Source organism: Nyctereutes procyonoides, unplaced genomic scaffold, assembly GCF_905146905.1.
Source record: "Nyctereutes procyonoides isolate TBG_1078 unplaced genomic scaffold, NYPRO_anot_genome, whole genome shotgun sequence".
In the NCBI taxonomy this organism is placed as follows: Eukaryota; Metazoa; Chordata; class Mammalia; order Carnivora; family Canidae; genus Nyctereutes; species Nyctereutes procyonoides.
In genome coordinates this window covers 2,460,579-2,478,752 of record NW_026575118.1, presented here as the reverse complement: position 1 = coordinate 2,478,752, position 18,174 = coordinate 2,460,579, and the positions used below count along the sequence as shown (strand labels likewise).

General features: G+C 38.0%; 1 protein-coding gene across 1 annotated transcript in view; it reads right to left on the bottom strand.

Annotated features, from left to right (window-relative positions):
• TNKS2 (tankyrase 2) overlaps positions 1-18,174 on the bottom strand; it is a 67,357-nt gene that overhangs the window by 47,600 nt on the left and 1,583 nt on the right. The window contains exons 2-3 of the mRNA XM_055334406.1: positions 5,918-6,142; positions 3,693-3,788 (exon numbers count right to left, since the gene is read on the bottom strand). Coding sequence (XP_055190381.1) covers positions 3,693-3,788; positions 5,918-6,142 — 321 coding nt within the window. The remainder of the gene's footprint in view (positions 1-3,692; positions 3,789-5,917; positions 6,143-18,174) is intronic.

Below are 18,174 nucleotides of genomic sequence, written 5' to 3'. Positions count from 1 at the left end.
ATAAACTCTTTTTTTGGGTTTTTGTGTTTGTGAATATAAGCTCTTTATGCCTATGGGTTTCATATTTACAAATGAACACAAACAAAACAAATATAACTTAAATTAACATAATTTAATACAATGGACAATATTTATTGATTTGCTGAAATAAAATTCAAACTGCTGCCCACAATACAAATTATACACTGACTGCGAATGCAAGGATTCTTTGAGCAAGGATTCAAGATTTTTTAAAAAGAGAAAAGCAGGGAATAGCACAGAATAGTGAAGGAGGAAATGAACACTGAAGTGATAGTTATAATAACAGCTTACTTTTCTAGAACCCTTTTGGGGGACTGATCTAAATTTTTCTAGTAATATCAGAAGAAATATTACAAAGTCCAAGCACAACAGTTCACAGCAGAACCCCTCACGCTCTTGACTATTAAATTAGACATGATTCTAATGATGGTCACACAGTGGTTAAGAATCCAGAAAATAATAAGGCAGAGAACTTTTTAAGAGGAAACACTCCAATGAGGGAAAACAAGTGAAGTTGATACTATCACTCAAAAAAGGCCTGACAGTCTAAAATGAACCTAGAGACTAAGCCTTATACATATTAATAGGTTCCAAGGACATGAATATGTTATGAGAATAATAACTGACACTCTTCATGGTACTGAAATTGGTATGCCCAGAATCTTCTGTTTAGAAAAGAGAATGGTTAGAGCTTTTTGAAAGGGTTTCATTAAAAAAAAAAAAAGATTAAAATACATTTAAAATATAGTATATAAAGGGATAAAACATATGTTATCTGGAAAGTCAGGGAAATCTATTTTTATTTTTTTAGATTTTAAAATAATATTTCTTAAAACCGACAGCCTATATAGAACCTCATCATAAACCATCATATTACAAAAATTTTTTTTTTAAATTTTTTTATCAGAACTGCAATGCCTAGAAAAGTAGTATTTTTAGGCAGTACCAGCTTGGAAATATAAACTGATTTCATTTTTTTTTTTTAAAGATTTTATTTATTTATTCATGAGAATACACAGAGAGGAGAGAGAGAGAGGCAGAGACACAGGCAGAGGGAGAAGCAGGGAGCCTGACGTGGGACTCGATCCCGGGTCCCCAGAATCACACCCTGAGCTGCAGGCGGCACTAAACCGCTGAGCCACCGGGGCTGCCCTAAACTCTGATTTCAAAAGGAGATGTTTCATAAACCTATTCACTGGTCAATAAAAGTTACTTTCCGAGATTTCAAATATTTTAGCTACTTTCTTTTAAGTTTTTATTTTAATCACTGGGTGCTTATCACAACAAGTGCCTTAATTCCCATCACCTATTTAACCCATCCCCCTACCCACCTTCCCCTCTGGTAAACCATCAGTTTGTTCTCTATAATTAACAGTTTATTTCTTGGTTTCTCTCTTCCCTGCCCTTTGCTTTTTTTTTTGTTTTTGTTTTTGTTTTTGTTTTTTTGTTTCTTAAATTCCTCACAAGAGTGAAATCATACGGTATTGGTCTTTTTTTTTTTTTTTTCGGTGTTGGTCTTTGACTTATACTTCACCTAGCATTATACTCTCTAGCTCCATCCATGTTGTTGCAAATGGTAAGAATTCGTTCTGTTTTACGGCTGAGTATATATATAATGTAATACATATAATGTGTGTGTGTATATATATATATATATATATATACACACCATATCTTCTTTATCCAATTATCTATGAATGGACTCTTGGGCTGCTTCTGCATCTTGGCTATTGTAAATAACGTTGCTATAAACATCAGAATACATGTATCCTTTTGGATTAGTATTTCTGTATTCTTTGGGTGAATACCCAGTAGTGCAATTGCTGGATTGTAGGATAGTTCTACCTTTCACTTTTTATTTTTTTAAAGATTTTATTTATTTATTGGATTTCTACTTTTATTTTTTTTTAAAGATTTTATTTATTCATGAGAGACAGAGAGAGAGAGAGAGAGAGAGACACACGGGCAGAGGGAGAAGCAGGCCCCATGCAGGGAGTCTGATGTGGGACTTGATCCCGGGTCTCCAGGATCAGGCCCTGGGCTGAAAGCGGCGCTAAACCACTAAACGTCTAAAATGAGCCACCCAGGGGATCCCTGGGTGGCACAGCGGTTTAGCGCCTGTCTTTGGCCCAGGGCGCGATCCTGGAGACCCGGGATTGAATCCCACATCGGGCTCCCGGTGCATGGAGCCTGCTTCTCCCTCTGCCTGTGTCTCTGCCTCTCTCTCTCTCTCTCTCTCTCATAAATAAAAAAAAATAAAAAATAAAATGAGCCACCCAGGCTGCCCTACTTTTCACTTTTTGAGGAAACTCCACAATGCTTTCCAGAGTGGCTGCACCAGCTTGTATTCCCACCAATAGTGCACAAGGGATCATGTTTCTTTACATCCCCACCAACACCTGTTGTTTCTTTCTTTTTTTCTTTCTTTTTCTTTTTTTAAGTTTTATGTATTTATTTGTCAGAGAAAGAGAGCATAAGCAGGGGTATCAGCAGGCAGATGTAGCAAGGAACCTAACTTGGGACACCCTCCCAGGACCCTAGAAACATGACCTGAGCCAAAGGCAGATGCTTAACCAATTGAGCCACCTAGGTATCTCAATACCTGTTGTTTCTTTTGTTATTGATTTTAGCCATTCTGACAGCTGTGAGAGGATATCTCCTTGTAGTTTTGATTTGCATTTCCCTCATGATAAGTGATGTTGAGCATCTTTTTCTTTCTTTTTTGAGTGAGCAAGAGAAACAATGTGCAGGAGGCTGGGGGGCAGAGGAAAAGGAGAGAAAATCCATGCTGGGCATGGAGCCTGATCCAGGGCTCGATTCACGACCCTGAGAGCATGACCAGGGCCAAAATCAAGAGTTGGATGCTAGATGACTGAGTCACCCAGGCTCCCCAATGATGAGCATCTTTTCATGGTCTGTTGGCCGTCTGAATGTCTTTTTTTTTTTTTTTTAAGATTTTATTTATTTATGAGAGACTCACAGACAGAGAGAGGCAGAGACACAGGCAGAGGGAGAAGCAGGCTCCATGCAGGGAGCCCAACATGAGACTGAATCCTGGGTCTCCAGGACCCGGCCCTGGGCCAAAGGCGGTGCTGAACTGCTGAGCCACCCGGACTGCCCAGAATGTCTTCTTTAGAGAAGCAACTGTGCATGTCTTCTGCTCATTTTTCAATTGGATTATTTGGTTTTTTGGGTGGTGAGTTTTCTAAATTCTTCATACAGTTTGGATGCTAACCCTTTATTAGATATTTCATTTACAAACACCTTCCCATTCTGTAGGGTGCCTTTTAGTTTTGTGGACTCTTTCCTTCTCTGTGGAAAAGCTTTTTGATATAGTCTCAACTATTTACTTTTGCTTGGAAAAGTCAGGAACATTTAAAAAAAACATCCTGAATACTAGATAGTAACACATAATTATCTATTACCTCTGACCGATATAAGGCAGGAATCACAAATTTAAACACCAATTTAAAAAGAGAAAAGAAAAGCTTTACTTTTCTCAGATAAGAATCAAATACCAATTGTCTAAATGTAAAAAATCTAACAACTGAACTGACAGTATTTTGAAAATCTAATTGAAGTCATTAACTTACAGGAAGCAACCTGTCTACCTAGCAAGCTCAATTCTTTACAGTCTTCCTAGAATACCCAAAGTGAGTACACAGACTTACCGGTCAGCACTGCTTTGGCAGACGGGTCTGCTAAATCCAATGCTGTCCTTCCATCTGTATTTCGGATGGTTGGCTCAGCTCCATGCTGTAAGAGCACTGCAACATAGCAATACTACCTTTCAAAATGGTAATCATGACAATCTGATTTTAGTAAATCATCTCAAAAATTCTGGTCCAGGAGTCATCGAGTTATATAAAAGCCTTTCATATCCTGATAGTATGGTAAATGTTGTATTTTAAAGATAAGAATATATAAAATATTGCATTATTTAATGTATAAGACACATTAAATAAATGTCCTCTAAACTCAATGTCAGGTTTCCTTTGCTTTGTGACTAAGGACAGATAAGAGTATATAAGGAAATAAAAGGCTACTTTGCTTGAAAGCTTGTTCTCTCATTCCAAATGTACACTTCCTATGTTAAAAAAAAATGTCCGATCATAACAAAAATGGAATTTCTAAAGCTTTAGATAGCCCAGGAATAGGGATCTTTGAAATTAAAAAAGGAAGAAAAAAAATCACACAGGTAAATTCTTTAAAAAAGAAAAGAAAAATACTCTTAGGGTTAGGGTTAAGAAACCCCAAATCAAAACCATTATATTACATCCTAGAGCACATAAAAAAGAGAAGACTTGTGCTATATTCTGTACTGTTAATTGTTATATAAAGATATTCTACCACACTAAGTAAGGTGCTGGGGAAAGACTGGCAAATACATGCAGAAAGGGAAGCCTACCTCCTGTTCTTTGACAGGGTTATATTCCTTCCACTCTACTACTACCTGTAATAGTGCTAATAGAAATAAAATGTGAGCCGCATATGTAATTTAAATTTTTCTAGTAGCTACATTAAAAAAATAAAAACAGGTTAAATTATTTTAAACACCTATTATTCAACCCAATACACCCAAAGTATTATCATTTCAATAATCTATTTATATTGTGATCAATATAAAATTGAGTTTTTTACATACCTTTTTTTTCAAAGTAAGGTATATAAATCTGGTATGTAAACAGTTTATCTCAATCAATTAGCCATATTACAAGTCCTCAGCTACCATACTGGACAGCACAGACCTATATTTGGAAAATCTTACATTATTAAAACTGATCATTTATATGTCTGAGACTCGGGAACTAGAAAAGGAATATGAGGGAGTAGCAACTTAGGTGATACATATGAAAGGAGAATTGGGCAGAAGTTACTAAGTAATGTGTTTTGTATCTTTATAAATGATCTAACTTGAACTAAGCTAGGGGCCAGTATAAATAGTGATCTGGGGCTCTGGGGTGAGAGAACAATTTTTAAGTTCAGCTTAGAGCAACTAGACTTTTTGTCGTGCAATGAGCTGATTTTTTATCTGTTTCAAGGATTTCAACTGTCTCCATTTTGCATCAGGAAACAGAGCTAAGGTACAGAGAGTCTAAAATCCCTGACTGGTAGGCTCAGAAAAATCAATACCAGATTAACAAAAACTCTCAAACAAGCAATCTTTTCAGTGATAATTTTCTGTCAGTGATCAACCTGTCAGGCAAATTCTCTATCATTTGTTAAAGCATTCTAAATGACTGATAATTTGTCCTTCAAATGCTTCTATACTTACCCTACCATTTCTATTCTACAACAACCTTACTTCATACCCTCATCATTTCTCATCTGGGTTATTCTAGTTTCCTAGCTGGTCTCCCTGATGCCATTCAACCTAGCCCCCTATCAGATCATTCTTTTGAAAATATACTACTCTCATCAGATTGTTTCCTTAGAAGTCTTCAATAATTCCACACCTACATAACACTATTAAGCTCTCTAGCCCACAATTCAAAGCTCTTTATAAAGAAGTCTACCTACCTTTTCAATCTTTCTCCCACTACTTCCTAGAAAGATTTCAGGAAGGAGTAATTTGACTCCAACCAAGTCACAGTATTCAGTTCCCTCTAACACTTCTGTTTACTTCCACCATGACTTTATCTGGTTGTGTGTCTTATCTCCCAAGAGAATTAAATTTCTAGAGAACAGGAATTTTGTATTCTCTTCTTTAAAGAACTTGAGCTTAATATCATATAAAAACAGACATCCAGTAAGTAAAGGTTAGATTAAATCACAGTGTTCTTTTGTATTTAAATTCAGCCTGGCAGAATTTGATCATATTAACAAACGAATCCAATTTAGATTAAGAATAGTTACAAACTGTTGCAGGAAAATTCTGGAAAGTAAATAGTCTTACCAATGCAAACATCAATTTTTCCTTTAATTGCAGCTTCATGGAGGGGGGTATAATTCCAATTATCACGAGCATTTGGGTCTGCACCATGTCGCAAAAGGAGACTGACTACTTCAGCATGACCAAAAGAACATGCATTATGAAGAGGAATAAGCCCTCCATCATCACGTGCTTGGACATTTGCACCATTCTGAAGCAAATATTCAACAACATCTTTCCTCCCAAAACCTAGAAGAAAACAAATTATCCACATTTTAGGTTGCCAAAAAAAAATATATCAATCAGTATTGATAAGTATTAGCCATGCTAAAATTAAAATGTCTTTGGCTGAAGAAAAGATTCAACAATTCAAAAAATAACTGATGAAAAGAGGCTCTGAAATATATCACTAACTAATCTTAATGAGAAAGCCAAAGGTCCCTCCCATGGTTAGGTAATACAGCTGATCCTTGAACAACATGAGTTTGAACTGCATGGGTCCACTAATAAGCAGATGTTTTATGGTACTATAAATGTATTTTTTCTTCATTATTGTAAGAATATAGTATATAGTACATATACAAAATATGTATTACTTGACTATTATCAGTAAGGCTTCTGTGGTCACCAGGAGACTTTTAGCAGTTTTTTTTTTAAAGATTTTATTTATTTATTAATGAGAAACCCAGGGAGAGAGAGAGAGGGAGAGAGGCAGAGACAGGCAGAGGGAGAAGCAGGCTCCATGCAGGGAGCCAGACATGGGACTCAATCCTGGGTCTCCAGGATCACGCCCTGGGCTGAAGGCAGCACTAAACCGCTGAGCCACCCAGACTGCTGGACTATTAGTAGTTAAGTTTTTGGGGAGTCAAAAGTTATATGCGGATTTCTGACTGCACAGGGGTCAACACTCCAATCCTCACATTGTTCAAGGGTCAACTGTACTACTAACTTCAGGGAAAAGTTATGAAGTAGATGACTAAAAGCCCAAAGTTCAAATGTTTCCCACTCTATAACAGCATTTTTTTAAAAGATTTTATTTATTCAGGAGAGACAGAGAGAGAGAGAGGCAGAGACACAGGCAGAGGAAGAAGCAGGCTCCCTATGGGGAGCCTGCTGTGGGACCTGATCCCGGGACCTTGGGGGATCACACCTCAAGCCAAAGGCAGACACTCAACCACTGAGTCATCCAGGCATCCCACTATAATAGCATCTCTAATTGGAAATACAGAGTTCTGCATATTTAGTGTGCATACATTTTCAGATGTTCTAAGTATAACTCTTGCTAGAATTATACATCTATCCCATAAAATAGTTCCAGTAAATTGGGGGACTATGAGAGAGCAACAAAAGAAACCTGCTTACAGTTTATTTGTCTATGCAGTGAAGATAAAAGTGATCCTAGGAAAAAGTGTGATGTCCGGTGTCTTCAAAGGAACCCCAACTTTATCACATGCACAACACAAGCAACTTTTTTCTAGGTAGGAAGCCTCCTTTAGAAAACCATGTCCCGCAGTTCTGCTATAACTGCTCCCATATCAAACAAAATGAAAAAGTCCTACAACTCACTTATACTGGTTTACAGATTTAGTACCAATGAATTTCAACCTTTTATCATTCCAACAGCACTTAAAACCTTTTTACCACTAAAAAAAAAAAAAAAAAAAATTTCAGGAATATCTTAAAGCAGATGGGGAAGTATATGTGTGTGTTAGGAGAGAGAGGCCTTTCTCACTCATCTAAAGTTTTACCCCAATATTCTTAAAACCACCAAGGCTGAATACTGTTTTTCTAAGACTGGAGTAGAAGCTGAATGAGAAAGCAGAATTTTTTAAGGTGTATGTCCAGGACAGGCCTACTTGCAACTGAGGGAAGAATCAGATGGGTGGAAACATTAACTGGATTCTTTGTTTTGTTTTAATATTGCCAGGCTCCATGTCACAAAGATGAGTATCTTTGTATCTCTGATTCTATTCTTCCTATTCTTAGCTCACAATTAAGATGTGGAGAAACAAAAGAGCTAATAATTTCAATACAGTATGACTACAATAATAGAGGTATCTATAAAATGCTACTAGAGTCCAAAGAAGGGAATGCCTTAATTGGGGGAAAGCAGAGAATAGGAAGGACTATCTAAGGAGATTCCAGCAATGACATCTGAGCTGAAGGCTTATAGAAAAATTAAGGGGTCATTAGAAGAATGAGGAAAGGAAAGGTGAGGGGAAGATCAGAGCAAGGGAAGAGAACTGCAGTCTAAGCAGAAGAAACAATGTACACAAGTGTGGAAGAATGAAAGAGTAAACATTCATAAAAGGTCACAGAATGCCAATTAGGCAGATGCTAGATAGAGAAGAACCTTTTATATGTTACGCTAAGGTAGCATCTGAATTTTGTCTTATCGAATAGTGAATTGTGTGTGTTTTTTTTCTTTAAGATTTTATTTATTTATTCATGAGAAAGAGAGACAGAGAGAGAGAGAGAAGCAGAGGGAGAAGCAGGCTCCATGCAGGGACCCCGACACGGGACTCGATCCTGGGTCTCCAGGATCACGCCCTGGGCTGAAGGCGGCGCTAAACCGCTGAGCCACCCGGGCTGCCCGTGAATTGTGTTTTTAAAACTGTTTTCAGGCAGATTTTAATGGAATCATATTTTGTCCTTAAAAAAATTGAGATAAGGACACCTGAGTGACTCAGTGGTTGAGCATCTACCTTCAGCTCACGGCGTGATCCTGGGGCCAGGGATCCAGTCCCACATCGGGCTCCCTGCATGGAGCCTGCTTCTCCCTCTGCCTGTGTCTCTGCCTCTCTCTCTCTCTGTCTCTCATGAATATACAATCTTAGAAAAAAATTGAGATATAATTGACACAAAACATTATTAGTTTCAGGCACACAACATAATTAAATACTTACATATACTGTCAAGTGATCATCACATTAAGTCTAGTTAACATCCATCACCACACAAAATTGCACGTTTTCTTGTGATGAGAACTTTTAAGATCTACTCTCTTAGCAACTTTCAAATATATAGTGATTAACTACAGTCACCATACTGTGCAATACATCCTCAGGACTTATTTTGTAACTGGAAACTTGTATCTCTGGACCACCTTCACACATGTACCCACCCCTCATTTCCCACTTCTGGCAACCACCAATCTGTTCTATGAGTTTGTGTTTGTTTTATTTTGTAAGATACCACAAATAAGTGAAATCATACAATATTTCTTTCAAGTCAAAAATGCACTTAATACACCTAACCCACTGAACATCAATCATAGCTTAAACTAGCCCACCTTAAATGAGCTCAAGAACACTTAGTCCTCAGTTCTAAACCATCTAACACAAAGCCTATTTTATATTACAGTGTTGGGTATCTCATGTAATTTATTGTATACTGAAAGAGTAACATAATGTTGTATGTGTAAGTACAGCATGGCTTTAAGTGAAATGGTTGTTCACCCTCCTGATTGCAAGGCTGACTGGGGTTGCAGCTCAATGCCCTCGTCTAGCATCATGAGTACTGTACTGCATAGTGCCAGCCCGGGAAAAGATCAATATTCAAAATCTGAAGTATGGATTCTACTGAATGCATACCACTTTTGCACCATTGTAAAATCATACAATCATAAGTCAAACCATCATCAGCTGGAGATCTATCTTCCTCTCTCATGGATAGTTGTTACCAATTTTTTGCTACTGTACACAATGTTGCCAGAAATAACTAAAGAGAGAACAGAAAACTGACAGTATCTGGTAACTTCTTTAATTTGGGGACAGAGAAGGAATGGGGGTAACTATCAAATCTCTGAGAAACAAAACAAAATAGGTTTTGTGGGTAAAGATGATTTGGTTTTGGAAATGCTTAGTAAGGTGCTTGTGGATCAAATACCATGGAGAAAGTTCTGCAGATCCAGACTCATGAAACCAGTATTAACCAGAGCTGTGACCATCAAGATGGCATTTGAAGCCACGCATGAAAATAAATGAGGCTGACTACAAAGCACTAGTTTTCTTCCTGTTGTGTGGAAAGAAGTGGACTTTCTATCAAAAATCTATCCTTTCTCATCTTGCACTTTAGTCCCTTCACTTTCTCAAGGTCTTTGTTCTCTCCCTACTCCCAACAATCTCTCCCTTTCTACTAGATCATTCCTGACAGTCAGTAAACATGTTCTACATCTTCCATTTTATAAAAAATATTCTCCGTAAATTCAAATTTCCATTTCACTGCTCCCCTGCATAATCAAATCTCTAAAAGCTGTCACCAATTCTATCTCCTATTCACTGTTCTTCTAAATCTAATCTGGCTTCTTTTTCCCTTACAACTGCTTTCATCAAGATCATTTAAAATCTCTATGTTGCCAAATCCAAAGGACACGTCTGTCTTCATTTGACTAGACCTCTTAACAACATCTGGCAACTAAGTACTCCCTCCTTTGCTGAAACAGCCTCTCTAAAATTTCCATTTCATCATATGCTCCTGGTTTTCCTTCTGTTTCATCCATTCATTTACCAAATGTTCAGGGAATATGTACTATGTGACAGACATTTTTTGGTGCTGGGACATGCTAGCTAGTGAACAAGAGACCAAATCCCTGCCTTTGAGGAAGTTCTATTCTAGGGAGATGGGGGGGGGGGATGAGCAATAAATACAAAAAATAAATGTCAGAAGGTAACAGGAAAAAGCAGAATAAGGAGTGATCAGGGTGTGTGTATGGAGGTGGGTTATAAAGCTGAATAGGGAGGTCATCACAGGTGTTGTTGAAATGGTAACATTTGATCAAAGACTTGAAAGACAGAAAGTTAGCCTTACCAATTGTTAGCCAACAGGAAGGCCAGAGTGACCAAAGCGGAGTGAGAAAGCAGCAGCAAAGCAGGAGAGGAGGTTAGAAGTAATGGGGGCCAGATCTAGAGGCTCGAGGACCACTCTAAGAATCTGGTGCCAATTGTCAGAATAATTAGTGGCAGATTCCAGATACTCTGAAGGTAGAGCCAGCACAGTTTCTCAAGGATTAGATTTGGGATGAGGGTAGGGGTGAAAAGGTGAGAGTGTGAGAGAGAAGTCATGGATGATTTTTGGACTGAGAAACAGGAGTGGAGCTGGGATCAACTTAGATGGGGAAGGCTGCAGACAAAACAGGTTAGTGGCAGAAGAGGAGCTGTTCAAACCTTGGACAGTTCTTATCTATCTGATGAGGCTTTCTTGCCTTCCCTACCCAATTTCTAAACATCAGCATTCCTCAAGACTCAGTTCTCTATCCCTTCTTCCCTTTTAAATGATCTCATCTACTCCCCTGGCATTAAGTACCATTTAGATACACAACCTCCAGATTTAAATCTCCCGTCTAGTTAGATTTCTCACCTGAATTCCAGACAGTTTACTGGACATATCTCCACCTGGATAATTCAAAGGCACCGCAAACTCAGTATGTTCCCAAATTACTCTTCATTTCCAATGACCCTTGCTCTGACCCAAACACTATTGTCTCTGAACTACTGCAACAGTCTCCTAATTGGGCCTCTCCATTTTTGTCCCCAGTGACCTTTTAAAAACAATAATCATGGGGCGCCTGGGTAGTTCAGTCAGTTAAGCATCCAATTTTTGATGTCAGCTCCGGTCTCAATCTCAGGATTTTGAGTTCAGGCCCCACATTGGGCTCTACAGTGTGAAGCCTACATTATAAAACAACAACAACAACAAAAAACAAAAACCAAATCATCATCAAGTTATTTAAATTAAACCATGATACAATGATATATGTAATCAACATATTATCAATGATATAATATTTCTTTAAATACTTCATTGGCTTCCCAGTAATGCTCACAGAATAAAATTCAATCACTCCACTGTGTCCTACAAGGCCTGCTGCATGAACTGGCTCTTATCTACTTCTCTAACTTTATTTCATATCACTCTTCACTTTCCGAACTATGATTTAGCTTTCTTTCAGATTTTCAAGTATGCCAACGTTACTTCAGGAATTTGGTACATGCTGCCTTTCTGCATTTCTTACTACTCACTGTAGTCGTCTCTCACTATTCATTCCTTCCACTTATTGTCTAATCTGTTTAAATGTCACCACCTTAAGGAGGCCATTCCTGACCATCCTACCTAAAGCAGTCCATTCTACCCACTGGTATTACTTCCTATCTCCCTCTCTTCTCTGCTAGCATGCAAAATGCAGAAAAATGGGGATTTTTGTCTTTGTTGTTCATGGCAATGTTCCCTGGCACTAAAATTCGAATTTACTATTTACTTATCAAGCCTGGATTGTTAAGTTCCATAAAAGGCAGGAACCATGTCTTAGTTTATCATTACTTTCCCAGTGTCCTTCACACTGTGTGGCACATAGCAATTTATTGATATTTATTGAATTAATATATCATAGTAGGAGAAAAGGAGACTGAGAAGTAAAATTAAGAAAGAATGAGACTGCAGAAGCCAAGAGGGAAAATTTTAAGGAGAAAAAGGCCAAAATCTCTTGCCACTATGCTCTGACTTGAGTCTTCCTTATCTCTGCTTGGGCATCATTGATTTTACTGTCCTCTCCAAGTTAAGCCATCCACAGTTGCCCCAATTAATGGTTCTGCTATCCCAGTCATTCAGCACTCACATGGAGGAAATGCTTTTGGAAAAGAACTCTTAAACTAGAGAGTAAGAGAAAAGTAATCAGAACAAAGAAAAATTAGAAAAAGTACCTCTTCTTTTGGAAAGCTACTCGATGTGCCCAAGCACTTTTAGAAGGATCATTATTTCTTTGGTGGTTAATCAACACATCTGAAGTAATCAAAATGGCGACTCACAGGCTAACTTCTCAAAAAAGACGAGATGGACACAGACATAACTTTAGTTGAACACGTAGTTGTTGCAATAGATAGTGTCAATTAGGAAAATATCTGTCCTAAAGAATTGGCGATCTAGCTGAAGAAAGGTCAAATAGTAGCCTTTTGTTAAAATATCATTTGGGAAGAGAAGAGGGTTGCTTAAAACCAGAGTTAAAGGATTCAATATTGACACATGAATGAATACTAGACTGAATACTAAAACTGAAGTTTTAGCTGGGGAGAAGATATGGGTGGAAAGGGTCAAGTTATTATATCTACATAGTTACCAACAGTCCAAGACATAGGTGACAAGTTCAATAACTCTGTACCAACATGATTCCCTGGCCATTAGATCATTGAAACCTGCCTGGAAACTGACAGCACAAATGAGCACATTTTTAAAGTCACATCTTAATAACTATGTGAATGGAGGTCAATGTTGCTATCCTCAGAGAGATGAAGAGTCTAAAGGTACACTTTGGCTTGAAAAACAAAATTATTTAGAGGGGATCAGTAGGTAGTTTTTGCCAAACTCCCAAAATTTATTGTTGGGAGTTTGGTAAAACTTTTAGATTTAAAATGCTTCCCAAACTCTAAAGTCTAATCTTTGATGAAATCCTCATTCTTACGGTCTCAAGAACAGTTCAAAGTCTTCTGGTAAGTAGTCTTTAAAAAAAAAAAAAAATTCTTTGCAGGTATATATATATATTTTTAATTTTTACTTATTTATGATAGGCACACAGTGAGAGAGAGAGAGAGCCAGAGACACAGGCAGAGGGAGAAGCAGGCTCCATGCACCGGGAGCCCGACGTGGGATTCGATCCCGGATCTCCAGGATCGCGCCCTGGGCCAAAGGCAGGCGCTAAACCGCTGCGCCACCCAGGGATCCCTGCAGGTATATTTTGATTATGTTCTCACTAGCCAGGTAAAAACATGAGAAGGCATATCCTTATAAGAGTTAATGCCAATCTCCAAATCCTAAGGATCTCTTTACAAAGGTATCAGAAGCCTAAAGTTAGTCATAGCTGCTCAGGATACACTGCAGCCTATTTTATAATTATGGAACAGCACTCATCTTCAAATACTGCTCCACATTTGAAAATACTGATGAAATTATACATTGAGATTGAATTCACTAAAAAGCACCAACAGGGAAACAAAACAGGCTTACTTGGAAAGTAAATTTGCTGATCAATAAACTGTGTCACTTAACAGTAGATATTATGTCCTGCTCATTTCTGTTCACTGGCCAAAGCCACTATCTGGCATATATCAGGACTTGATCAATATTTGTTTAGTACAGTCTAATGCTTTGTTGAAACAGTAAGCAAATGACCCTCACAAGAGAATATGCAGTTGATGATTTGTTACCATTATAGAGTCTATATAATTTTTTTCTCATCAAATTTCACTACGATCTAGGTGCCGTCAGTTTCAGGACTATTGCCAACCATGACTATTGTTAACAATATCTTATTTTGCTACTACTACTAAAACATGTTTTCATCTGAATGGCTTCCAAAAAGCAGTAGACATCACAACAGAAAAACCAATTTGGACTCTTAGGAAGTTTTCACCAGAGAGCTGTGACCACTTCCCCCCTTTTTTACAGTCCAAAAATGGGATGGGCCATTGATATAACTCATCCAAAAGAAATAAGAGTGATGTCTAGGCTGGTGTCACACAGGGCTTTGCCAAAAGGAAAAGCTCAGAAACAGAAAATGTAAACAAATGCCATGAGACAGAGAAGGGTCTTGCAGTCTGGGAATTGGGAATATATAATCAAGCAGTCTTCAGCTTTAACTTATACAGCTAGGACTCATCAGATTTTTCTAAGGGATGTCATTTTAAACCTCTCATTTACTATTAACCTTAGTTTACTAAGATCCAGAAAAGGGGGACCCCTGGGTCAGCTCAGCGGTTGAGTGTCTGCCTTCAGCTCAGGGCATGATCCTGGGGTACCTAGATAGAGTCCTGCATCAGGCTCCCTGCATGGAGCCTGCTTCTCCCCTCTGCTTATGTCTCTGCCTCTATGTATCTCATGAATAAATAAATAAAATATTTTTTTAAAAATCCAGAAAAGGTATCTTCCATATATACTTCTTTAGAATGAGGAATACAAGGAATAAGGTTTTGCCCAGCTCAAACTGGGACAGATGAGGAGAAACTTGGAAAAGAATGCCAATGGCCTCTGGGTTGATCAAATCCTGACATCTGAATGGGAAAGCACTGAAACAAGTACTCCAAACTAGTTATTATTGAGGTCAATTTCTAAATCCAACAAGATCTGAAGAAAGAGTTGTAGCTCAAGTCTTGATAATATAGGGGGAAAGCTGATAAATCAAGAAAGATTCTGAATTCGTAGACTGGTCTTTACTTGGTATTAGGGTTTTTGACTAATGCAGGATTTAATCATTTCCCACAACAAAAACAAATCCTGGAAACAATCTATAATTCTAGTCCTAGGTAAGGAATATGTGTCCATTTTGTGCATCTCCTGTAATTATAGCATTGGCCTATAGTCAAAAGGTAGGAAATGCTATTGAAATATTTTTGGAGATCTTCGACAGCACCATTTTGGGAAAGGATGTCAATGGCAATCACAAAGGCTATGATATCTTTGGTAGCTGAGTCTTAAAACATTCAAATTGAGGTAAACATTCTACTGTCTTAGACCAGCCCAAGATTCTGCCCTTTTGGTCCAATTGCCCACCCTTTCTACAACATCTCCAAAAGATGTCAATCCAACCACTGTTTGGACACTTCCAGCCAATTCCACAGTCGAACAGACGTTAAAGACAGTGTGACTTCTTGTAACCTTTCACCTACTGGCCTTGGTTTTGATTGCCCAAGCCAAGCCACACAAATCATATCCATTTTCCACTTCACTTTTCTACTCGTCTTCTACACATGTAAAGACAGTGGCATTATCTAACCTTAGTCTTCTTTCATTTCTTAAGTAACTAATTTTCTTATCTGTTGCTTTTATAATTAATTCCAGATGCTTTAATTCCACTTCCCTCCTCTAAATAAAAAACAAAACCAGGAGCACCTGGGTAGCTCAGTTGGTTGAGCTGCCAGACTCTTCATTTCAGCACAGGGCCATTAGATTGAGCCCCACACTTGGTGGGGAGTCTGCTTGAGCTTCTCCCTTTCCCTCTGCCTCTTGCCCCTCTCCTGGCTCGCATGCTTTTCCCTTTCTCTCAAATAAATAAATTTAAAAACAAAAACAGGAGACGCCTGGGTGGCTGAGCGTCTGCCTTTGGATCAGGTCATAATCTTGGTGTCGGGTCCTGCATCAGGCTCCCCAGAGGGAGCCTGCTTCTCCCTCTGCCTGTGTCTCTGTCTTCCCTCCGCGTCTCTCATGAATAAATAAACAATCTGAAAAACAAAACAAACACCAACCATCCCAAAACCCTCTTATATGTAATTTATACAACTGAATATAACTGAAATTCAGTCTGACTAATCCCATGCAGATGTCTGAATAGCATATAAAAATAAATGTTACCTTCTTTAGCTAGAACTGTACAATGCAAGCTCTTTTCACCTTGTCATTCTCCAATAACATATGAATATGTACCCCATCTCTTTCCACCATCTCTATATGTGAATTCCTTAAACCCAATAAACGTTTTACCTATTTCTCTATTGAATGATACTTCTCTGCACACCCCAAAGACTGAGGCCATGGAATTCTATCACCACCCCAAACCCCAATGGAAGATTCTAGAGAACGCTATGTATTTCTTTTTTTGGCTACGACAGACAACATGACTTTCTCCCAAAGTTTCTCTTCTTTATTTTTCAGAAATAAATTCAGATAACCAATCTCCTTTACTGAAACCCGCTGTTTTCTAAGGGATTATACTGTTAAGAATTTCAGATGCTATTGCTTTTAGCAAAATTAGAGCTGCAGCCTCCCTATCCATTAACCTGCCTCTACAAGTTTTGTGATATATTACAAAAAAAATCATATCCTCTGTGTGTGGTGGGGGATTGAACAGAAAACAATTTTTCTCATAAGAAATGGCTTCTGAAGGGGCACCTGGGTGGCTCAGTCCGTTAGGTGTCCAACTCTTGATTTTGGCTCAGGTCATGATCTCAGAGTCATGAGTTCAAGCCCCACATTGGGGTCAAGCTCAAGGCAGAGTCTGCTTGAGATTCTCTCCCTTCCTCTGCCTCCCCCCACACTCTGTGCTCACTCCCCGCTCTCTAAAATAAATAAATAAATGTTAAAAAATGGCTTCTCAAATCATTTAGCTAGAAGAAATGCAATCTATTTTAATAGTAAAAAACAACAAATTGAAGAAAAGTTCCTATTTATGTTCTTTTTCATTAACAGAACTTAACTCCTTGGGAGTGGACTACTGGGAGCAAATGACTATTCTTTTAATTTAAACATTTTAGATGAAAAGACAGACTAAATTTTTTCTAAACTGTTCTCCTATCATGATGCATTTCCTTGCTGCACAGATCTCTCATTCTTATTCCTTGGAAATCAAAACAGAAAGACAAAAATGTGTCCCCTCCTCCCAACCAAATGTTAATTGGTTTAAAACAAACACCCACCCCCCCAAGCTTATCCTACAATGTACAAACACAAGAAACTGCTTGGTCAGGCAGTTTTCACAGTCCCCACACCTACAGAGTTTCCAACGGCATGTTTACATGCACGTTAATATGAATGACACTATCTACAGAAGATTATAAAATACATTTTCCACATATAGGAGAAAATGCAGCTGGATGAATTTATTTAAAAATTAAAATAGGTTCTCTCATTAATAACTCAGACTGAATTTACAAAGCTAATTTTTTTAAGTTTCTTATATGCTTGGGTTTAAATGCAGGGCTTTTAACGCTCTTGTTTACTGTACGCCATTAGACACTTTTATAACTCTGCTTTTACACCTTGAATTATTGGTTGTATAACCTGTACCAGATAATTTGGGTAAATAGTGAGACAGGTTAGTTCCCAAAACAAATTTTCCATTTCAGTCTGAGCCACATCAAATCTATGTAAAAAAGTGCTTTGAAATGTTGGGACAGAACTCAGGGTAGGATGGTGGAGGAGGAACAAGGTCAATAAAAAGCTAATCCCATAACATCTAAATATTACTATTTTCAGATATGAACTCATTAATACACCAAATTCTTGAAAGGTAGCAACTAAGATCTTGCTTAGCTATTTTTATCCCACAGATCAAGTGAACAGAATCTAAGTAACACTACCCTTTGGATTACTTATCAGTTATGATAGTTTGCCAAATACAGTTGTTTAAGTGTTGACTACACAGCTAAACAGGACAATCCAAAATAGCTGAGAAAAGACAGCACTGATCACCAAAATTTTAAGCAAAATGGCAAACAGGTGAGATTTGACTTTAGTGTTTTTCTCCTTTCCCTTTCTGCTACCCACAGGCTGTTTCTAGCTATCTCACCCAACTTCCCTCT